At 36.0% G+C, this 25324-nt stretch overlaps 1 protein-coding gene across 1 annotated transcript in view; it reads right to left on the bottom strand.

Moving 5' to 3' along the window:
* Positions 1-25324, bottom strand: part of LOC127657982 (voltage-dependent calcium channel gamma-4 subunit-like) — a 33410-nt gene extending 8086 nt beyond the window's left edge. Inside the window, exons 1-3 of the mRNA XM_052147027.1 lie at positions 25070-25324; positions 1510-1759; positions 819-1043 (exon numbers count right to left, since the gene is read on the bottom strand). Coding sequence (XP_052002987.1) covers positions 819-1041 — 223 coding nt within the window. The 5' untranslated portion in view covers positions 1042-1043; positions 1510-1759; positions 25070-25324. The remainder of the gene's footprint in view (positions 1-818; positions 1044-1509; positions 1760-25069) is intronic.

The following is a 25324-nucleotide window of genomic DNA, read 5'->3' as shown; positions in this document are numbered from 1 at the left end:
TTAATTACCCTTCAATACCAGTTAAAATATTCCCATGAACTACTTTTGAAAGTGTTTCATTTTGTACATACTTTTTATACAGATATTATAAGAATAATTTAAAACACACTTAATTATGATAATAAGTGAATAATATGCATTATGTAAAGCCTATAAATTATCAATTTGATGAATAATTAAAGTACATAAAGATTTTATGATAAGAACATTTTTGGAATGGGAATTGTTACCATGCATTTAAAATGATCAACCATTTAGTATTAAACTGCATAATTTCTGATATGATGAAGCTGTTTTAACAGATAATTATGTATATTCTACAAGACAAAATAATAACTGAATTTACACAAATGATCCTGTTCAGAAGTGAACATCACTTTGGTTCTTAATATGGTGTGTTGCTTCTTTGATGATGAATGACTGTTTGTATCTTTTGTAATAGATGTGCATGAGTCCCTACTTTGTCCTGATCAGTTAAAATATTATTTATAAAAATCCTCCAGGTACTGCAGGTTCTTTGGCTTCCCAGCATCTTCTGTACAACAGTGGTTGTGATTTCATCCAGCTTTTGACACTTACATAATTGAGGGACCAAGGGGATGTAAAGTTTCTAATTGGACGATTTTTGAAAATTGTTATTATTTTGTCTTCTGTTATATATGTAAATATATTTTATGTAGCTTCTGAAGGACAGTACACTGTATCATCATAGCCCTGCCCTAGTATAACCAAATTATAAATTATAATTGCCTACAATGAAGTCATAATAACCCCCCCCCCCCCCCACAATGTAACCAAGATTAAAGATGGTGGCTGACCCTCCAGACAACATATCCTCCACAGGCCAGAATGTGTCAGGGCCCCAGGGTCCTTCTTGTCCTTATTATGCGGATCTTCTTGTGTGGAATTGGTGGTGCTGTTGCAGATGAGTGCCCGCGAGTAGAGCCAATAATCAGTGCCGATAGACACTGTCATCAGGCCAAAGGATGCAAAAGCACCCACGATGGTGAGAAGGATCTGTATGCCCTTCTCACACACCATGCCTATGAGAGAGAGAGAAATATGCATAGATGAGGGAAATGGAAATACACTGAGAGAAATGGAAAACATAAGGAAACATCTTGGATCTTGGCATGTCCAGAAGAGCATTGTGGCCCATGCAGTGTCCAAAATCACCACTTGCCATGTTGCAAATTCAAGTAAAAATTGAAGAATTTATATATTGCAGAGTCACTTACTAATGGCCAGTAAATTTATATTAGGAATGACAGCATAATCCAAGCTGTAATTCAACTTTAAAAAGTGATGGTCGGACCCTTGCTGATATAAGTGAGGTGAACAATTCAAATCAAACCATCTTTATTATTTTCTGCCAAAGCTCCAACTTCCCTCCTTGGTAATGAAATCCATGAAATGTATTCTAATCACACCCTCAACCTTAGGCCATATAATAGTATTGTTACTTGATTGAATGACAGAAGTCAGAAGAATAAAAATCTGATTTTATACCTGACGGCGAGTTTCTGTCCTTCGACTCAATTTTGAAATCTTTCTTTTCCTCGTCAGATGAGAATGTGCTGTCCCCTCAATCCGGGCAGCATCCATCGACTGTCCTCACACACTCCTCCTCTCCTTGCTGCACTCGTTTACTCCCCTTCTATTTCTACTGCTCAGGTCAACCACGCTGGGGAAGCTTCTTGTGGACTCTAATGTAAATAATCTCACTTTCTTTCAGTACTGGTCATTGCTGATGGAGAACCTAAAGAGACAGAGAGAAATTGGATTCTGCCACAATTACTCTGCCCCAAAAATAAATAAATAAATAAAAGAAAAAGTGTTTGGGAGAGTTGGGCAAGAAATCATTTTAAGGAACTTGAAGGGAGAGGGGCAAAGGCAGGTCTGCTCTGTCACCATGGTAACACTGAATTACAAAAGCTTGATCATGGAGCGATTGTACTCACAAACATGCAATTCAGCAACATTACACGAACTGGATCATTGCATGTCCATAGAGACTCCCTGACCTAGCAGGGTGAGAACTGTTACCTCATACTAGAATTTGTTTCACATAAAAATGTAACAGACACATATGCAGGCACACACACACACACACACACGGTGAAAACCTATAAAACCAGAGGACAATCGCGCAGTACGCATAATTTAGCAAACATAATTTAGCAGACATGATGCAGTGCTGCCTTTCCTGTTAATAATTTATGATGCAATATGGCACAGCCATCAAAATGGGTTAAACACTGTTTGTATGGTGAGCCTCTTTAGTCAGATTTGTACTGCATTTTTACTCAGAGAAAAATCTCTTTCTAGTAAAGCAAGAATTAAAAATCTGGGCCATTTTTATTGATGTCAGTGGCACATTGGGAAAAATTCATTTTGTAATTTTGTTATTTTGGAAATTTAACAATTCAAATAAAGTTGCGAATAAGTTGTAAGAATGAAAACAAGATGACACACACACACACACACACACACACACACACACACACACACACACACACACACATGTTGTGTTTCCATGTTTTATGGGGACTTTCCATAGACATAGTGGTTTTTATACTGTACAAACTTTATATTCAATCCCCTAACCCTACCCCTACCCCTAAACCTAACCCTCACAGAAAACTTTCTGCATTTTTACCTTTTCAAAAAACATAATTTAGTATGCTTTATAAGCTGTTTTCCTCATGGGGACCGACAAAATGTCCCCACAAGGTCAAAAATTTCGGGTTTTACTATCCTTATGGGGACATGTGGTCCCCACAAAGTGATAAATACACGCTCACACACACACACACACACACACACACACACACAAACAAACACACACACACACACTCTCTCAAGAAATCTATCCTAATAATGTTTTTTTTTTTTTGTCTTCCACAATGTAATCTTTTTTTATTTCTAAAATGCAAAAGTGGCAAAAAAATGTTTTTTTGAAATTTTTTAAAGTGGCTTTAGTCAAGACGACTCTTCACAAGGAAGTCATTTATCAAAGGTTAACACACCTTGTATTGAGTGCAAGAAAGGCTGTGGTTGGTTATATTTCTCACTTGTGGGTCCCTAACATGATGTTTGAGAAATGGAAGGACAACAGGAAGTGTTCTTACAATAGAAACTATAAATATAATAATAGCACAAATAAACAAACAAAAGATAATCACAAGAAAAAATGTAAATCAATATAGGAAGCACCGAGGGGTAGACAAAAATTACATATATACAAAGATGTTTTTAAGCAGCTATATATATATATATATATATATATATATATATATATATATATATATATATATATACAAAGCCAGTGGGGGACACACCTGCAGAAAACAAACAAATAAATCAAAATAATAACATAATAAATTAATAACAACTTGCTTGATCTGAACAAAATAGGTGTTGTTTTAAAGCCTAGAATCTGGACTTTACAATATGTATAGACAAAGGCTTTTTTAATTTACTAACAAATAAGAACAGTTTTGTTCTCATCATTTGTGATAATTTGTTATGACAACAATTATATTCAGAGTTGGTAAAATCACAAAAAAGCCATGTGTTGTATATCGTTGAAAAGGACTTAGAATGCAAAAAGCAAATTTGTTTCACTCAGAGGTCAAACTGCAGTGAGTATCAGAGAATTAAATTCCCACTGGCACACATAAATATATTAAACAGAAGTGTTTTTCTGTCACAGTTTTCCTTCTTACTTCCCAAAACATACATATAACATAGACAATGGCATGTTGTAACTTACAGCAGGCTTTCATGATTCAAACGAGGCCAAAAGCAACATAATATTATAAGTAGATCTTGAAATATTCCTCATATAGTGTACATGGAAAGATGATGCACAATAGGGTGCTCAACACACAATGTGTTTGACTGTATATTTTTATGTGTGTGTGTGCACGAACATGTCCAAGGACTTTGTGTGTGCAAACACACATCCAAATATGTGCTCATCTAAAGGATTGGGATGCTCTTGAACAGCTACTATTTAGGTATTGTAGTAAAAATACTAAAATCTAAATAAAATTTTACATTTTTTTATTTATCTTTTATTGTATTCATATACTATGAACAAAGTCAAGGAATTGTATTCCAATTGTATTAAGTAAAAAAATAATAAACAAAAAGTCATCCGATTCAAAATGACCAGAACGCAACACAGGGTTAAAGGCATTGTTCACCCAAAAATGAAAATTATGTCATAATTTATTCACCCGCATGTTGTGTCTTTCTGTGGAACACAATTATACTTCAGTTAGGACAACTCTCGGAGTAGTTTATAAAATATTTTATTAATGTAGATTTACGCTGGAGTAGATCTGGCCGCCAGAAACATAAGCTACAGTGAGGTGGATTTAAGTCACGTGTAGCTGGCCAAGAATCCCTAAATGTGTTGCTTATGTGTTCCCGAAGGGTTTATCTAGTGACCCAAATAAGTAAGTGTGTGAGTGATTAAAAAAAACTTAAAGTGATTAAGCTAAGTATATGTGATTTGTGCCATGTAGAGTTTTCTAATTGAACTCAATATTCATTTCAGTTAGGATATCTCTTTAAAATAGATTAAATATTTTTACTGATGGTGATGACAGTGGAGTAGGCTTGTTCTTGGCAACTAGATCTGCTTTACGCATGGTAACATGGTGCTGCTGAGACAGAAGACAGACAATAAATACCTATTGATTAAGGTCTTCGTAAAGGTGATAGTAATTAGAGAGTTCACAGCATCAAAGCAAGTGTGTTATGAGACATTATAAGCAGTTCTTTTCAATTACACTAATATTATGAGGTGTGTAGTGTTGTCACGATAACAACATTTCAGTAGTCGGTACCGATACCAATGAAATTTCAGTACCACAGCAAAAAATTTGCTAATATGGTAGTGTGCTATTAAACACTCCTTTAGCCTATTTGAAGTTACATTTCAATATAAGTAATCAATTAAAAGATATGCAGGTTTTCTTCAAGCATGTATTACTTCCTGTAAGTGTTTTCATGCATGGCCCTACTTAAATTATTTTTTAATTTTTTATTATTTTTGCAGAATTCCATGTCTTAAAATTTGATTTAATTTCATTGTCAAAATGGTGTCTCATCAAATTAATTCTTAAAACTTTTAAAAACTTTTAACAAGTAAAAAAATAAAACATTAACTTTGCAATATACCATTGCATTTTTAACAAACTTTTATTCAGTACAAAAGCACTCTCGCTTGTGATATATTGTTTAATTATAATAATAATTATTATTATTATCATTATTCATGAATTATATTTATTATTACTATTACTACAGTGAATATAACATTTTACTATACAGTTACTATGCTATTTCTTCTATTTTTAGGTGGATAGCTTTTATTTTGAATCATACTTTATTTTGATGTGAGATTTTCATTTGACATGTGGTTTGACGGAAGCTTCGCTTGTCCAAATAGTTCACTACATGGCCCAGTGTGAACGTCAAAGTGCAAATTATGTGATTTAATTATATAAATAAAGATTGTACATGTAATACATGCTTCACAGTGGATTAGTGCTCTGCTCTGTCATCTCCTACCACGTGCATGATTCTCAATTTCTGTGGAGTTTCCAGTGTATGTGCAGTCTGCTTCACACATTCATTTAAAGCACACAGCTCATACAGCCTTTCGCAGTACAATAATCACACTAGGACATATCAGGATTTTAATTTGATTAATTAGTAGTAACAGAGTACATGCTGAAAAAAGCATGTGAGCATTTGAAAGCAGTCATGTGTCAGTCAAATAGCGTGCGGATACTGTCGGTAAGTCAGTACTCGGTACTACCGGTACTGTAGAAAAACTGGTCTTGTTATGTCTTTTTTATTATAGTACCAAAGTTTTGGTACTTTTAACAGACAAAGGTCTGTAATTGCCATCAAATGACTCTTTTCTTTTTTTAAAGTGACTGTGATAATTGTTTGCCTCAATGCTGATTCACAGTCTCAACAGTTTTCAATCAAATTACTATGCAATTCTTTTACACAAAACGTCAGTTAAATATGCTTAAAAATGTCACTCTGCATTCCAACCCACCTAATAATGTTATCCATTGTGTTTAAGAGAATATTTAGCCAAAAACTGCACAGTTGTAATCTCCCATTCATTCCTGTTGGGAGTTCTGGCAGAGCTAGTCAGTGCGAACAACCGAAACAAAGGGGGGGGGCAGAGCTTAGCGAAGGGTCAACTGGTGTACCTTGTTGTGACTGTCAGTTTATTGAATGCTTAAGGAAAATGGTGAATTGGTGGTAAACAACAGAAACATCAGAAATGGTGAGGTCTAATGAATGTTTGAATGAAAGAGTTGCATGGGGAACTGTGAATTCTCTAGACCTTAAAACTCATAAAAGCAATGAGGAAAACACATTCTAGAATGCTGTTTGTGTAATCATCAAAACACCAGACCTTAACAGGTGCAGCACCTATGCAGAACGGTAGTGAGAGATAGGTAGTGTTTATTTTTGCCTTTGGGGGATTCTTTCTTTATCCCATTCAGGAGCAGCCAGATGGATGGATGACCAAGACTAATGATGTTAGGATCCTTCAGTCACAGATGGAATTGAAAGTCTGCTAGGGTGGCTTTGACAGAGTTGGGTTGCAATTTAGAGTGTTGAGAGTTAAAACAGTGCAATATGAAGGCACATATATTGGACAGGTTTATTGGAAGAGCGAGAACAGAAAACCAGCACAGAAAGATAGGAAATAATCCCAGGCAGAGTCATAGGATTTGAGTGAGGATTTAGCAATCCCCAACCTCATATATTTGACAGCAGTACCGTTGCTCCCTATACTTATATTACGCAGTATGCGTATGTCACCAACTCACAATCAAACCCTAGGGGGGCACAAGAAACTCCACCGGCTGCCCTTACTCGCACGTTATACGTTATTCAAGGACCTGGTAGCAGTCGCGTAATACAGACAATCGATCACCTTGCACTCAAACTTTCGCACCATGCCTCGCCACTCACAAAAATGTAGCGATTAATAGAGGGAATAGAAGCTACCATATTTGTAATTTATACTAATGCTTGTACATTGGCTAAGAAAGTGATCCGTGTACCTTGCCATCACCCCACAAAAGGTGCACAATTATGATGGAGTAAAACAATGTGAAAGATTAGACTTAGGGGCAAGAGAATGATTTCGGCGGCCAAGATTCTGCAAACCACTTTTTTCCAAATATTCCACCAAAGCCAATGAAGGAGCTGCATCTGTAATTTTGAGTGAGTTTGAAGTTCAATTTGTCATTACAGAAAAAATAAACCATTTCAATCATTAAAAAGGTGAGCCCAGAAAAGCATTTCTGACTGGCAGCCTTGATCGAGAATTACAAGGTTCTGAAGGTTTGGAACGGATTCAAACAGCTCGAGAAGTCTGGAGATGAATGCATGACACTGGGGAATAAATTGCATGCAAATTATACATGCCCTCATGGGGAAGTAAGTTGCGCATGGGTAGGTTTTGCAGAAACAAAAGTGGCCATGCACTATTGAATGTGGGCAATTTTCTCGAGAGGATGAGAAGCTACCTTACACTGACTGTCGAGGTTAATTCCTAGGAACTCTTATGAAGTGGAGGAACCAATTGTGTTTTTTTCAGAGAGGGACATGGTGAGTTTAGAAAACAGACTTTAAAAGTAGGAATAAGTCTGGTGTGGAATTAGAAAAATCAAACACTATAAAATCATCTAAAATGTGCAAAATTAATGGTAAATTTGTTTATGGATCCAGCAAAGCATTTCCAACAGAGTGTTGGAGATCCGTGGAATACTACAGCAACCAAGCTTGACAGTAGGCAAGTATAATTTTTGATCGTCATGTACTCTAAAAAGATGCCATTCGAATGGCAGGAGGCATGATTTTGAAGGCATCTGATGAATGCTGAGATCGACTGAAGCATAAATCAAGGAAGATACTGTGTGTCAGAGAATGAGACTGTTAATACTAGGAAATGAACTATAATTTAGATCTATACTGTATATTTAAGCCTATATTTAATATATAACAATATATTTAATTTTACATTATGCCAGAATAATGTTTTATTTTATGTTATACCAGAACATATCCTGACAGCCAGATGTAAGGAACTGAAACAGAAATAGTAAAATGGATAATGTGGATAGGGGCTAAATAAGTAGCCCTTCTCCACCTTCTTGAATTAGGATATCTACAACATAGACTCCTGTGTTGACAAGAGATTTAAATCGCCAGTCCATGATGGAAACGCACTTATGGGCCAGGTGAGTGATCCGGCTTGTTTTACCCGAAAGATTTATGTTTCCCTCTGTGTCTACTGGTAGCAAATATGGTGTGCAATTTTAGTCTCAAGTCACCATTGACTTTCACTGTATGGTGAAAAGATATGGGATCAAAATCCCGTCAAAAGTATTGCAGTCATGGATCCAAAAATAATAAGCGTGAATAAAGATAATAATAAGACAAGATCAAAAAATTATATGTTTTAAATACATTTTTCCCTTGGTTAAATGTTTTTGTGCTCTGATAATTTTGCTCATATTTTCATTTTATTTGTAAGCTTATGCTGTATTTTTCTTTGCTTTTGTTTCCAAGTCCTGCGCTTGGTTTTCCAAAACTTGTGAGTAGAGTTTCATGTAAATCAGGGGGCATTTTGCGTCCCTATTGGTCCACTAGTTCTTGATCTACAGCTCTTCCTCAAGCCAGTCATTCGAAGAGGGAAGGTGACGTCACTCCAATGCAACTCCGACGGCTGCTGCTCAATATTATATTATTTGTGGTTGATATAAGCTTGTGTCAGTTTTGAGTGCAGAACTTGGAAAAAAAGCAAAGAAAAATACAGCGTAAGCATAAAAAAATAAAAACAATTATCAAAATTGTCAGAGCACAAAAAATAGTATATTTTATATAACCGAGGAAAACATGATTTTGTTTGCAATTCTGATGACTTTGCTTTAGTTTTTCTGTTATTTGTTTTGCAGCATATTTTAAACGTGTTTATATATTTTTGATTCATGCTTGTTATTTTTTTATCTGCGCTAATTATTTTTATCTGTGCTTTTTAATTAGATTTGCGCTTATTATTTTTGGATCTGTGACCTCAATACTTTTGACAGGATTTTGATCCCATAAAAAGATGCAACAAATAATGAATGGTGACAGAAACTAAGATTCTGCCTGACATCTCCTTTAAATACTGTTCCATGGAAAAAATTGTCACACAGGTTTGTAACAACATAAGTGTGAGTAAATGATGACAGAATTGTATTTTTAATATTTTTAAACTTAGCTTAATTAGCTTGTGTCTTAAGAGGGTCTTTACAAAGACCTCTTGCCCTATCGAATTTTTGCAATGAAATGATTAACACAGTTTCTCTTGCTACTCTTTTATGGTTAATATAGTGTTCTTTTCAGCAATGAAAGTGAGGGAGAAAAAAAGAGTAACAGCACATTTCAACACCCTCTGTCTCAGCTGGGAATAAACCATCATGTGACATTCACCTATGCAAACTGGGCCTAACGCTACATTACTACAGTCCTTGTCTCTGCCAGCGTCCCTAGGTGGAAAGTCAACACATTCACAGATACCAATGCCTTTATCTAGCCAAATAATCACTGATTTACTGTGCTTCACATTACCAGCTATTTTAAAGCTTCAAGTTGTACATAATATTAAGAGGTAAAGCTAAAGTCAGCCCCTTTGATAATGCAGTTCACTGCAAGCTGCATACAAGCTAATAGAAATAGCTAACTCCATCTAAGCTATTTAAGGGGACAATATTTTGACAATTTTATCAGATAAATTAGCACAGTGACAAAACTGAGCAGTATTTATTTGTCAGGCACAAATCAGGATCTTAATTATGGTGACAGAATCAAAACATACATTTGCACTAAATACAACTAATAAAACATTTAAAGGAACACTTCACCTAAAAATGGAAATTCTCTCATCATTTACTCACCCTCAAGCAGTCCTAAATTTGTATGACTTTCTTTTGTAGAACACAAACAAAGATTTTTAGAAGAACATTTTAGCTCTGTATACTCAGAGCTTTTTTCACAATAAATCTTCATATTATATGTGGTATAATTTACCACAACAATATAAACTTTTTTCCTCCTTCTAATGATAATTATTATATCCCTGACTCAAAAATACAGAAAAGTGTTACTGATTAATACTGTAATAAGCAGAAATTTATATAAGTTCACATAACTGCCCACAGAAATTTGACTGAGCAGCCTTGGGGGTTTAACATCTCTGCAGGCCACAGAAACATTCACTGACACTATAAAAAATTCTAATTTTGCCCCTCTGTGTGCCAGTCTGATCCGCCTCACAAGATCTGTCACTTTTAGTGTGGCTTTTTCTGTGGTTGCTACAAAACTGAAATATGTAAAACTTGAAGACCATCAAAGCAAGACCACATGCATTTCATATTTGGAAGCAAACACATACTGTAACACCTCATATAAACAGATCACACAAGATTTTCCACAGACTGCTCATTTACATTAATTGTGTAAATACATACAAACATATGGCTTGACAGACCACAAAAGCGCACATTTATTTATAGTCACACAAAGTAAAATGACTAGTTCTCATGAGTCTCTCGTATAAACAGAGTTTAAAAATTGGTGTCAGTTCATTGGATTTTGAGTTGGATTCCCTCTGGAATTTGACTCGAATTGGCCACACCCCACAGGATGTTGAACTGGAATGAAAAGAAGTTACATTTACTGAATTCATGTTTTTAAATTATTCTTAAAGGAAAGGTTTACCCAAAATGAGAAGTTTGTCATTCAAAACAATCCAAGTTCTTGAGTGAACATTTGAGCCACTGTGAACGAGCTTCTTCGCAATCATATGCTTCAGAAGACTTGGACTATGTTTATAAAACGTATATATACATTGTGCATCCTTTTTGAAGGCAGAATCACTATCCATTGTAATTGTATTAAAACCAAATTTCAAAATGTCTCCTTTTGTGTTCCTGAGGGAAAAAAATCATACTGGTATGGATAAACTCAAAAGTGCCTTGATAGAACCAGAGTGGAGTATTGCAGTGCTTGCATAGCTTTAGCTATAGGTGTCCCGGTGTGATTGGGGACAAGAACAGATACATTTTCAGCTGTTTAATTAAGGTTTACATCTTGTAAGCATAATTCATGTTGTTTGGAGACTTTGGCATAAATTAGAGCATTCTAGAAAATTAAGTGTTCTTCCATAAATCCTAAAATGTAATTAAATGTTCAGAACATTCAGTTTGTTCATGAACGAGAAGAAATGACCAACTGGTTCAGTACAGTGGCGTATTCGTTCAGTGGGTCAAACCAATGATTTGCTGCTTCACAACCAGCACTCGAACCTGAACGGCTTGCGCTAAAGCCTATATACAGATTATAAATATCATGTAATATTTCTGTGTGGGTTGTGTAATTCTGTATGTGTATTGAAACATGTTTATGAGTTATTCATACAGAACAATGAAATTCATAAAACTACACATAGTTCTGTAAATTTATTTAAAATTTCATTCATTTTAATTCTAATTTTGAATTCTGCATCCTGTTCGCAACCTCAATTCAAATGGAGTACATTTCTGAAAGGCATTCTCAAATCAATTCTGAATGATGCACAGCCCTGGTAATCATGCACAATGGCACTTCCATTGATTTGGAGAATTGATTTGCAAGGCTTGGGGGAATGAAATGACACAAAATAAATAATTTCCTCCAGATCATTACCATACATTTGACAAGATGTGTATGTCGAGTAACCAGTCAAAATGACAGAATGAATACATTCAGACAAATCATGTCATAACTGTAAATGGCCAACCCATAATTACAGAAAACGTGTCCAATTATTGTACTCAAGAATCTAAATAATTAGTGTCATTGGCGTGTGGTGGACTTTTCAAATGAGGAGGCAGAGTTTCATCTCGGATTTGTTTGTTTTTTTATTTCTTCTTTTATTTTTTTTTTACAAGTCCAATATAAATTCATTTTTCAATTTCATTTGACATTTACATAGCTTTCAGGTTAAACCAATACAAATCTGAAATCTGATTTAACACAACATATGATATAAAAAAAGAAGGCCTACATAACAATATCTGATTAAAAAAAGTTACATACTTGCACATAAATGCAACAATATACATTTTAAAATACTAAAACTTGTAACATATACAGTATTTTCCTTAAGTCATAGTTCATCAATTAATACTATCATATGAAGTCATATCAAAGACTCATCAAGAGTATGCATTGCATTCTAATTATTATTTTTACATTGCTTCAAAAACAATAACTACAAGAATATAACGATAAGCATATTTCATTTATATTTCATTGTTTTTATAGTAATCTTATTTTTGGATAATTTGTCATCTACGCAACAGCTTGAGTCTGCACTGGAATCGTCGAAACAAACGTTCTAAACCATTACTATAGAATCAATTCCATGCCACATATATTTGCAAAAATATAAAGTATTGCAAAATAAAATAAAGTTTTGCAAAACAAAAAAAGTATTGAGCAAACAAAAAAAAAAAAAATTAAAAACAAAAATTAAGTATCACAAACGTAAAATAAAGTATCGAGAGAAAAAAAGAAAGTTTTGCAAACAAAAATAAAGAATTGCAAAATATAAATAAAATATAGCAAAAATCAAGATGTAATTAATTGCAAAAATCAATGACTGTTGTAAAATAATCTAAAGATCTTTTATCATTTTTTATCTCTGCAACAGATTTTTAGGCAGCAATGATTTTGCCACACATCTTTTTCTTTGCAACGCTCCTTTTAATCTGCATTTCCATCACGTGTGAGCTCGTGATACCGTTTTGCCTTTGCGCTTCACTTTTCTCTGCGTTTCACTTTATGGCACTGTTTTGACCTGGGGGTGGAGTCAGGGGATTGGGGCGTGTACAACGGGCTCAGTGATGCCTCTCTGGAGTTACGTCATTAGCTTGAGACACGGATCAAACATCATGGCTGAGCACAGGCATGCAGGTGGATCTCAGGTATATAAAGTTGATTGTTTAAGGAAACTCATTTTAAAATATTCAATGGGGTATACCCGTCAAGTGAATTTTTAAGACAACGGTTTAATTTTGAAGAAAATGCCTGTACTTTTTGTCAAATTGACAGAGACGTTCTGATCATCTTTTTTTTTTCTTGTTTTCTTCAAATACTTTTTGGGAAAATATGTCTTATTGGTTGGAATCAAAGATTCACTCACTGCCCACTTTTGCTAGGAAACATGTTATGTTTGGAGTGCTGTTGGACGAGAAAAGAAATTAATTTCTTATTAATGTAATGTTGATACTGGGCACATTTTTCATTCATAAGTCCAAATGTATGAAGACGAAACCTTATTTTTCTGTATTGAAAAGAGAATTGATTTGTAATTTCTTTCCAGCGTTGGAATGTATGTAAAGTAAAAAGGCCCAGAAATTGGCTGGAATAATAAGAGACCTTGAGCTCTTAAAATAGGAATAAAGAGACCCCTCTGTATTTGTATTTTATACATTGAATTTATTTATTTTATTTTAACTGATATGTGCCTTGCTTAATACTCATTTACCTGTACTTACCAATGCCATTGTAGATGTACATTCTGTTTTTTGTTCTGTACTTGGTGTTCAATAAAAAAAATTAAAAAAAAATTGTTTCCTTTTATTTAATTAGCATTAAATGTGCTTTAACAGCGTTTGCTTCAGATAAAGAAGTTAGAGATCAGTTAAAGCGGTGGATTTATTAGCCATACTCGCTAACATAGCCAGCATCTGCAGTTTATTCTCTCTCAATTGATTGGACTATTGATTGATTCTTATGTTTATTTTATAGATTATAATTGTCTATACCATAGTATGTTGTCTTCTAAAAAAATGTAAACTCCATATTTAGATGTAACATTATCACTGTTAAAGGAGACAATAAATAGATTACAAATAAAAAGTTAAACGATCGTAACAAATAAGCATCCCAGGAAACGATCTACAAACAATAAAAAGAACATCACTTATAATGTTAATTGTGCAAAAGCAAAACAAATTTAACAGATTGAATCTTAAGAGTAGGTGCTGATAACCTGGTTATATCCTGCTGATTATACTCGAGGCAGAGAAACAGCAGGAGAAAGTTGTTGTTGTTGTTGTTGTTGTTGCTGCTGACCCTGAGCTGCCTGAATATGACCGAAGATTTGAGTCAGAACACTAATAAGATTCGTCACGACATCTGGATATTCTCTCTGCTAAATGTGACATGGCAAATCATTACATGAGATGACCTTGATACACGTACATTTACTGTGAGCATTGTAAGAACTTAAGTAGCTTGTGAACAGGTTCGTTGAGCAATGGAGGAGTCAGGAGACAGCGAAGCAGGTTTGAAATCAGCACTTTAATTTCTTTCACGAACATACGACGGTCACCGCCGTAGAAATGTAAACATAAACAAAACAATATCACACTCTGTGGAGCTTTCTGGATGCTCTCCCTCTCGACACTTGGCGCCCCTTTAAATGTCTTTCTCCGTATCACTACAACAAGACACAGGTGTTAGAGATAATTACAAACCAGGTGACAAGCCTCACCGCGCTCTCTCTCCCGCAGACTGACACACGACCACGCCCCCCATGCCACATAGCTGTATAACGCAGGGTTAAGAATATAGGGGATGTGAACATTTTATATTTCAAAACTTTATTTTTAAAGACAGAACACATGCACGTTTGTTACGATCGTTTAACTTTTTATTTGTAATCTATTTATTGTCTCCTTTAACAGTGATAATGTTACATCTAAATATGGAGTTTACATTTTTTTAGAAGACAACATACTATGGTATAGACAATTATAATCTATAAAATAAACATAAGAATCAATCAATAGTCCAATCAACTGAGAGAGAATAAACTGCAGATGCTGGCTATGTTAGCGAGTATGGCTAATAAATCCACCGCTTTAACTGATCTCTAACTTCTTTATCTGAAGCAAACGCTGTTAAAGCCCATTTAATGCTAATTAAATAAAAGGAAACAATCAACTTTATATACCTGAGATCCACCTGTATGCGTTTGCTCAGCCATGATGTTTGATCTGTGTCTCAAGCTAATGACGTAACTTCCAGAGAGGCATCACTGAGCCCGTTGTACACGCCCCAATCCCCTGACTCCACCCCCAGGTCAAAACAGTGCCATAAAGTGAAACGCAGAGAAAAGTGAAGCGCAAAGGCAAAACGGTATCACGAGCTCACACGTGATGGAAATGCAGATTAAAAGGAGCGTTGCAAAGAAAAAGATGTGTGGCAAAATCATTGCTGCCTAAAAATCTGTTGCAGAGATAAAAAAGGATAAAACATCTTTAGATTATTTTACAACAGTCATTGATTTTTGCAATTAATTACATCTTGATTTTTGCTATATTTTATTTATATTTTGAAATTCTTTATTTTTGTTTGCAAAACTTTCTTTTTTTCTCTCGATACTTTATTTTACGTTTGTGATACTTAATTTTTGTTTTAAAATTTTTTTTTTTGTTTGCTCAATACTTTTTTTGTTTTGCAAAACTTTATTTTATTTTGCTATACTTTATATTTTTGCAAATATATGTGGCATGGAATTGATTCCATACTCTGTGGAGACCCACAGTGAGGCTGAGAGCATGAGTGACAGGCATTATCGCATTGATTGATTGACAGCATATTTAATGAATCAGCACTAATCGGAGCCAATGTCTCCCCTCATGCAACTTTTTGCTGATTTTGGCAGTTACCCAGACTCAAACTGAAGCCACGCTAAAATATTTCTAATATTTTAATTATGTACACTCTCTTGTTTTTCTCACCCAAAATTTTTAGGAAGCACTGCCTCCTTTACCTCCTCTGAGAAATCGCTACTGATTAGTGCATAAATCCCTGCTGCAATCATGACAAAGATAGTCAGTATGGCCTCTCTAATATTGCTCATATGAGAGGCAGAAAGATAAAGAGACAGAAGCAGACAGAGACAATGAAGGAAAGAGAAAGTGAGAGGAAAAGAGAGCAGAGAGTGGACAGAGTGAAAGCCGAGTGGAAACAGCGTCAAAAATGGAACAAAAACATTTGCACTGTAGTTTGAAATGCAGTTCTGCTATATCACAACAGTGTAATAGATCAACAAAAAAATGAAAATGTTATCATATTTTCATCACCCTTATGTCATTCCATACCCATAAGTCTTTCTTCCATGTAACACAATAGGTGAATGTTTGAAGAATATTGTTGGCCTCTCTTTTAAATGTAAGGAAATTGAATGAAGACTGGGGATGTTAAAATCCTATATGACAACAAAACAAAAGCACCATAAAAATAATTTTGTATAGTGCACAAGTTGTTTTAACCACTTTTATGGTGCTTTTTAGTGGCATTTTTATTTTACAATGACTCGAGTCTTTTGAATGATAAACATGACAACTGTCAAAGACATCTGTGTAATGCATCTTATATGCACAAAAAACTTAGTCCAGCTGAGTCTCATTTGGTGTTCATGAATAGTTGGTCACACTAGGCCTGTCTCTCTCCCTCTCTGTTTAAGATATTAACATTACACCAGTGGGCAGGGCCTAGGGTGCAATGACGCATGTTGTGGGGTGTGTAAATACAACTGAGCAATGTCTCGTGATGTCACAAACACACAGTTTTTGAAACAAGATGTTTCAAACAGGTGGGAACTATAAATTCTCTTTTTAGACTGGGGAGGAAGTTTTGAATTCTGAAATTTACCATATGCTTTTATAGTACATTTACCTCTTATAAGGAAAATTTGATTTTCAATTTCGTGACTCCTTTAAACGAGATGCAGCCAGTCAGCAGATCCTCGTTTCTGAACGAGACGACTGATTCATTTTGTTCTTGAAGGAGTGTACCAGTACATTTAATTCATTTATTAACTAGATGACAGACTAGTTGAAGGGGTGTATTCTTCAGTGGGTCAAACCAATGATATGCACCTTCTGAGCCTGCACTCGAATGCTAATAGCCTGTACAAAAGTCAGTCTTTAAAAGCAACACAAATGGAATTGAATGTCTACAAAAACAGAGTTTATTAAACATTTTATCCAAAAATGAGAAGAAAGCAGATCTTAATCTACTTCTAGATTTTGTCAAATGCTGAGCTTCACTTTTACCAAGACTCTTATATATCCTTTCCTTGTTGAAAGTGATTGACTCACATGCCGGAAATAAACTAGCGAAATGTCTCTCCTTGTTTAGCCAGTCTACAGATCCTCGTTCACGAACAAGATAACTGAGTGATTCATTCATTTTGTTCACAAACGAGTACCAGTGCAATAAATAATTAATGTAATGAACCAATTATATGCTCCTTCACAGCCCGCACTCAAATGCTATTGGTTCATGCTATAGCCAGTCTTTACAGGCAAGAATAGCCACCATCTCCAACTTCAAACTAGAGCTCATTTTCTTTCAAAGGGAGAGACTTCAGTGAATGAGAAATATCAGAGTCAGTACATGGAGGTGAACGAAAATGATTCGTTCACTTAAAAGATTCATTTGAAAAGATTAATTCACAAACAAAACATCACTAGTGCTTTTGTTGTCATTTTAGAACTTTGCAGCACCAGTCCTCATACATTAACTTTCATTATATGGAAAAGAGTGGCCAGGATTTTCTTCAAGAATTCACCTTTTGTGTTCCATTGGAAAATAAATAACTTATTCAGGTTTGGAACTGAGTTCCAACTGGAGCTGAGTAAATTACTAAATAATTTACATTTTTGGGTGAACGATTCATTCAATGTTTCTATTTGAAAAATGTGAAAAAAGCAGACAGCAAATAAATGCAATGAAACACCATCTTCACCTTTGTTTTTGGATGAATTATGGGCTAGCTAGACCATCATCTTCATGCTAAGGGTGTGAAACGGCACTGAGGCTAGAGATCACATTGTAAATTTATTCTATGATTATAGTACAACACCTGAGCTCTCCTGCAGTGTTTATCATGCTCACACACCCACCCCACCTCTTTCACCCCCCTCATGTGCTCCTCTACACTCCTCTCCTCACACCCCTTTAAAAACTCCTCTCACATTCACTCTCCTCTTGTTGACTGTAGACATATTTAACATTTTCTTTTTGAGAGCCTCTCCTCCAGTGCACTCCAACTCTGAACATAATGTTCGTCCCACTCTCACTTTGAGTGGTATGCACACACAGGGACGTCAAGTACCTATTTTTATTTTGAGGGGGCACCATTGGTAGTTCTGGCTCAGTTGGTGCCATAGATGAGATAAGACATGACTAAAGGGGGGAAAAAAAACTTAATAGAAAATTATCTTTTCCTTTTATTATCTTAAACATAGTCTAGAGGTGTGTTGTTGTTGTTTTTTTTGTTGTTTGTTTTTTTTTTTGGCATAACGTGGAGACAGGAGACATAATTTCACAGGGAATAAAGTCATACAAGTTTTGTGGGTTGATAACAACATAATTTTCCATTTAAAGCAAATTATCCTGGGAAGGTGCAACTCAATTTGACTGACCAAATTTAGACATGTTAATGGATGATTTCTGGTACAGCATTTTACATCTACAATGGTACAACATCTACAATGTTTAAAGGTACAATAAGTCATTTTACATAATTAAAAACTTGGACTATCATTACCACACATGTGAGATGAAGACTCATGTCATATAGATAAGCTTATAAAACCAGTTTTCTTCCACATGTACAGGGGGCCTCACAGAGCCTGCATGTTAAGATCACATGACCTGCCAAATATTACTTGCTAAATCTTAGTAACTGCTTTGTTATTGGATCCACCCATGGATTAAATTAATTATGGCTGAAATTCTTCAGTGGCATCAGTAACTGAAAACGATTGCGTTTGAAAGATGCTGCATCCACACCGCTAGGTGTAAGTGCAAGTCTAAGACAACAAATTCAAAAAATTACTGAGTGCACCTTTAGCCTACAATAATAAATAAACTTAAGGTGCACTGAGTTACATTTGTGTTTATGTTTACTGATACCTAGCAGCATAGATGCAGTATCACAGAAGTTTTCAGTCACTGATATCATTGTGAAAATGCATTATCAGCACTCAGCCATGATGAATTTATTCCACTTGTGCAAGTGTCCAGTAGACTGTAAAAGTCTGGTTCCGAAGCAAAAATCCCATTATTTTTTCCATTGGAGAATTGATGTTTAACAGTACCTTATAAACCATTGAAGACAGACCTAGCATGAGCTCCAAGGTTGTTTATTGACAGTGGTCCTGTTCAAGCCATCAGTCTGCATTATTTTAACTTCATTTATACAGAACTGTTGTAAAAACTATCCATGATCCTTAAGAGAAAATTCCACAAATCAGAGTCATAGTGAAAGAAGGTGGCAAATGAGCTGTGCAGTATCTGTCCACTCTCATATTGCACTGCAAATGATGCAACCATAGTGGTATCCCTATGCTTTCAAACTACATATATATTTGCATAAATTAAAATTTGAATCTAATGTTTCCACACTTATACTCAACAACTTAAAATCAGCAGTTTTATATTTGTCTGTAGTTTTTTATTTGATTACTTCATTCGCAATGCTACATGGCACTGCAGTTCATTCCCTCATTAAAGACATTAAGGGCAGTCTTGTAACTTTTTCTTTTTGTCCAATTTTCAAACACATTTTTTGTTTCAAATGTTTGTGATTCACCTTGGAGCTGGTTGATTTGGTTTATGAAGACTTTTATGAAGACTTTCATAAAATCCCAATGGTAAAAATGAAAGGTAAAATCACTTCCAAAACCAAGACTGATAAAAAAAATTGGGTGGGCACTTTATTACAAAGGATTATTGAGTAAAACAAGCAATTTTCCCCTGGTCATATGATCTCAGCATGGCATCTCTCATGAATATGCACACAGCACCATATGTAAAATAAAGCTTTAAAGCAGCTTTTTATCTAAAACTGACATGACTAGAATATTAATCTCATGTGAGTGTACATCAATTTAAACATATTTACACATTTTACTTTTCTTTTCAATGGGCATGACACTTCTACAACATATTCAAAATCATATGTGCTGCACTTCCTCAACCCTTTGCAATCAACCACTCTCATCTTACATTTGTGCTAACTTGAGCATGGACATAATGTTCCAGATAAAGGTTAGGGTGAATGATGTTAGTTGCCGTTCATTTTATATTACAAACACAGACCTCTTAGAATGACATGAAATTAGGTGTTCAAACGTATTAATTTAAGATCTTATTCATTTCCCCTCAGAGACTGTGAATGCTGTGTGCCGGATGTAATCTTGCCTGCATTATGCTTTAAGACAATGTGTTCATAACTAATTAGTCATTTAGCTGACACATTTTTCCAAAGCAACTTACAGTACACATATTACTTGGACAGTTTCCCTAGAGCATCCTAAGGTTAAGTGTCTTGCTCAAGGGTACAATGGTAATAGTTCATGGATTACCCATTGTAGGGTTTTTAGCCTACTACTGTACCTTTTAGGAACCAGATCAGCTCTTTAAAACACAACACCACATTGCACCCAAACATACTGTGGCAGGGCGTAGGGCGGGGCCGGGTTTATGTTGTCTTTTAAGTTTATCATTAAACTATTATTTATATTGAAAAGCCGGTTCTCGCCTACTCCTTACCGGGTTTCGGCACCAGTGTAAAGAGATCAATGGAAAGGAGGAGGCGAGAACCAGCTTTTCAATATAAATAATAGTTTAATGATAAACTTAAAAGACAACATAAACACACACATAACGGACATGTCCGTTAACGATCTCTCTCTCACGCAGGATCCTCTGCAGTCGACCTTTATCCCTCACGGTGGCTTAATTAGCCTAATACGGGACCGGGTGTGTAGGATCACGACCCGGGCCCGCCCTCCGCCCTACCACACATACGTAATATTATGAAGGAAAGAATGTGTATGTGAAGAGCTGTGATAGGGAAGGAATACAATTGAACAGTAACAAAACAACCCCATTAGACTAACTGAATATGCATCCTTAAATTGGACCGGCACATCTAGGCTAACTTCTCCAGCAAAAAATATACCGTATCATGATTGCAGTCACATAATTGTGAGACTATATAAGATGTGTATAATTAAGGGTAGAATGTGTATGAATTATGGAGCGCATGTCTTCTCATGAATACTCCTTCTGAGACCTTACTGAAATAAATCTGCACTTCTGTATTTATTTCAGTAAAGTTATTTTCTGAAGAACATCAGACATACAGATCATTTGCCGTGAGGCAGTTGCTCAGTGAACGATGAACAATGCTACACTTCAAGATATGCTGCTACAGCAGTGTGGGAAGCTCAGATGATAAGAGTGAATGAGGATATTCATTTAGTTTGCTAAACCTGGATGTCCGTTGTGTCTCCTCCCACAAGCAGTTAACAGTGTCTCTAAACAAGCTGCATTACTTTGTTTCTTAATTCCTTTTGAGATCCAAAAAAGAAATTTATGAACAAACTGAGTGAATCAGAATCCCTTGCTTCCCTGATGATGTCTATGCACAAAGGCAACACGTGATCACAGCCTCTTTCACTCGCTCTGTCTTCTTGTCTGTATTTAACATAGAGGATTCTCATTTTGTGAATGTTTTAGTCCCAGCAGAGACCAATATAAGGGAGAGTTAATTATCAGAGATCTAAGGACAGTCCAACTGAGACAACTCATTGAGTGTGTATGTGTAAGTTGTTCCTCACCTACAGTGTGTATGTGTGCAAACAGTATCCATCTACCCACCTTCTTTCCACAACTGGGAGGGGGGCTTAAATGCCTCCAAAATTGCCCCTGAAATTCAATAGTGCACTTGTAATGAATAGTTTTTAATTTGTAATATCTGCTAAATCGCCAATATTCTATTATTGTCCAGGTATGGTATAACATTGATGTTGATTTAATTCTTCGGGTAAGAGGTCAATCTTGATCATTTGTAATAATGATTAATTAAATGAATGCATTTGACAAACGGATGTTACATGGTTTGTTTTAAATGGCTGAAAGAAATGAAAAAAATATGCCCTCATAGGATTGAAATGCCCCTGAAAAATTTAATCCAGGGGGCAGATATTGCCCTTTCATGTAAAAGTTCATTTCTGACCTGCAATAAAATGAAATCTGACAATTTTGAGATGAAAGCAACATGCAAATATTGTTAGGAGGTGGCTAGTAATAGTACTGACAAACACAAAAGGCAGAGTCCAGATGATGTTGCTCACCATGGGGTGAACAAGGAAGGTGCGCATGTGTGGCCTTTTGAACTTGGCCCGCTAAGAGTGTGGTACGGCCCTTTGTGGATTAATCCTTCTTTTATGATGGCTGTTGTGGTCCTCTTCTGAACTATCACTGTTACACGTTGTCTTACCACCACCTCTACTAGAACTTTTAAAACTGAACATTACCGACTGACACCATGGCTGGATTCAGGGAATCGGAACACTACGTGGCATGCCATCAGGAAAGAGCCAAGCCAATACAGGTGAGTGATGCTTCTCTGGGCATCCCCTAGCTGATATATACACACACACACACACTCACCCATACATCCTGGCTAGGACTGCTACCCATGTCATATTGCACCACGAAGGGACATATATATTTTTGGGTTACAGGCCGAATCCCTAACTAGTGTATCCCTAGACAAATATATTATTAGTAGGTTATTCGGTCATAACAATATGTTAATCTCTCACCCATTCTTATAAAGCTTTTTAAAAGGCCCGTGCAACATAATTATTCAAAGAACTTATAAATAAATTGATGGATATTCAAGTTATGATTATTTTTTAGGAAAAAAAAAATTGCATTGGTTTGAACATGCCTTTGTTGAGCTAGATCGTATAGATTTTTGTGATGATACTCAAGTTTCAGTGCAGGAGAATAATTTAAAACACTTCTCAGAAATGTACCAAAAACATTCCTTTATTAAATATCACTATCGGCTTCCACTGCTGGCAATAGACAACAGTCATCTGTGGCTTCAAATTAGTACTGTTAGACTTACATCATTGCACTTAGGTAAAACAAATCAAGCTGCAAACAGATGTTGCCTCGTTCATCTGATGTCACTGTCTCTTAGAAAGCAGCATAACCATAGTGAATAGGACCTGAACAGCACTGACCACAAACATTATCTTCACATCATCTTCCGGGTCTGTATAAAAAACTGAACTGTGTAAATCCACATTTATATAGGCTGAAGTAAGGAAAAAAGAAAAACATAACAGAAGTTTTATCAGAGTCGGGAGGATATAGCTTTGCCATAGACAGCATTGATCTGAAAGCTTGGGGGGTCAGTTCACTCCACTTTACTGCAGTATGACTGTTTTAACAAGCTGTACTGCTCTACTGGGAAATTATTGGTCTAACTGAGAAAATGTCATGACAAACAAAATGTGCACCTCATGTGACAACACAGCAAAGAGAGGCCCATTAAAAATTGCACTACAAAAACAATCCATGTCTTAACCTCAATTCATGATTTATTGGTTTCAAAACCAGCAATGGAGAGGTTTCATGCAATGATAAAATCTGTCATTTCTGTCTGAAAAATCATAGTTGCAGGATTTTTTCAGATCACTTCTCTTAACTACATGGAGAGTAGAGGATATAATCTCAGTCAGGGGTCCACTTTTCAGTAATTGCTAAAAGACTGTTAAAGTGTTTTCTTTTCCTTTACTGTATTTTCAAATGTTCTCAGTTCACGTGTAAATTGGGGGAGAATGGTGTTAGTACAGCAATGCTGACACAGGACTCTTCAAGGCATTACATAATTTGATCCCAGGAGACACAATCTGGTTAAACACAATCCTCCAAAGGAAAGAGCCACAACCTGAGCCCTGAGCAGCTGCTTTCGTCCATTAAAAAATTCTGTCTGGTCATAGGCTATGCTAACGATGGAGTTATGTCTTAAAAAGGCTCATTGCAAACACACAAGCATGCTGACTAGGGGTTTTGAATCAAAGTCAGACTCTGTCATCACCAGCGTGTGCTATATTTTGAACTTTCTGCATTTAAATACACTAAAAACACTATATGACATCTAAGAATATCTTACTGGACCACAAATTGTCACTTGTCTACTAATTAGGTAATATCAAAAAACAGATCTGCAATAGCGCCAGAATATTTGAATACATTTTTATATCTTGTGCAATTCTGTCACAGTTGACAGGTGTGTGTGTGTGCGTGTGTGTTTGTCCCACCCCCCAACTGCAGAGCCCTCTTGACAGCAAAGACCATGTTTCTGTTAAGGTCACATGATGCGACTGAAAAGTGGATCAAACATACACGAGCAGCACTGTGAAAAGGCCCATTGCTCGTGATCAGTGCGATCAGATAAATGGTCAGGGTGAAGTGTGGGAGTTGACAGGGGGAGGCTGGGTGCTTATGCGAGCCGCAGTGCATTCATTAGAGCAAGCGAACTGTGTGAATGCGCGAGCCCTTCACGAGACCGAAAATGGACGCTTGGTGAGAGCGCGTTTTTGTGAAAAACCCGTTCATTCTCGCATTACAAAGCTGTCCAACATCAGAGAAAAGAGCCACACCAGACTATTTAGATAATTATATCAGTGGTGCTCGTGTGTCAGAGCTCGAGATAGGGGAGTTCTGCCTACACATGCATATTGAATTCGAAGATGCGCTTTCAGATGCAGATTGAAAGCTGATGTCATTTATCACCCCGTTCCCGTTCGTTTCGATTTAATAAATATTTACCGAGACAACAAATTGCTAGCGATGAGATTTGAAAAAATCGATACCTGAACTTGCAAGCTTGCAATATGCCATCGATTTATTTCGCTATTTCCATTCCACATGGACACACACACACACACACACACACACACACACACACACACACACACACACACACACACACACACACACGCACACACACACACGCAATGGGAAACATTCTAATCCCCAGAACATCTTGTCCACACAAACAGACTGTAGAAAATCTCAGAGGATTTCTTACCGGTTCAGTTTTCTCCAAATTGAAGACCTTCGCACTCCCAAAGAAGAAAATGAGGAGAGATAATTGCATGTAATGGACTACAAACGAGTTACTAATGAAATAAGTACTGGGTACATGGAGCGGCTCGGGGGACTGATGCTTTTTAAAGGTCGTCAAATATTAGAAAACAAGTCACAAACGTGAATATCTCTTAAGACAAATAGTACAGAGGCGACATTCAACGCGCACATGTCCCCACGTCACTCGAGCACGGAT

The sequence above is a fragment of the Xyrauchen texanus genome, chromosome 17 (assembly GCF_025860055.1).
Source record: "Xyrauchen texanus isolate HMW12.3.18 chromosome 17, RBS_HiC_50CHRs, whole genome shotgun sequence".
Lineage (NCBI taxonomy): Eukaryota > Metazoa > Chordata > Actinopteri > Cypriniformes > Catostomidae > Xyrauchen > Xyrauchen texanus.
Note: the sequence above shows the minus strand (reverse complement) of the source record. Positions and strands in the feature narration are given on the sequence as shown.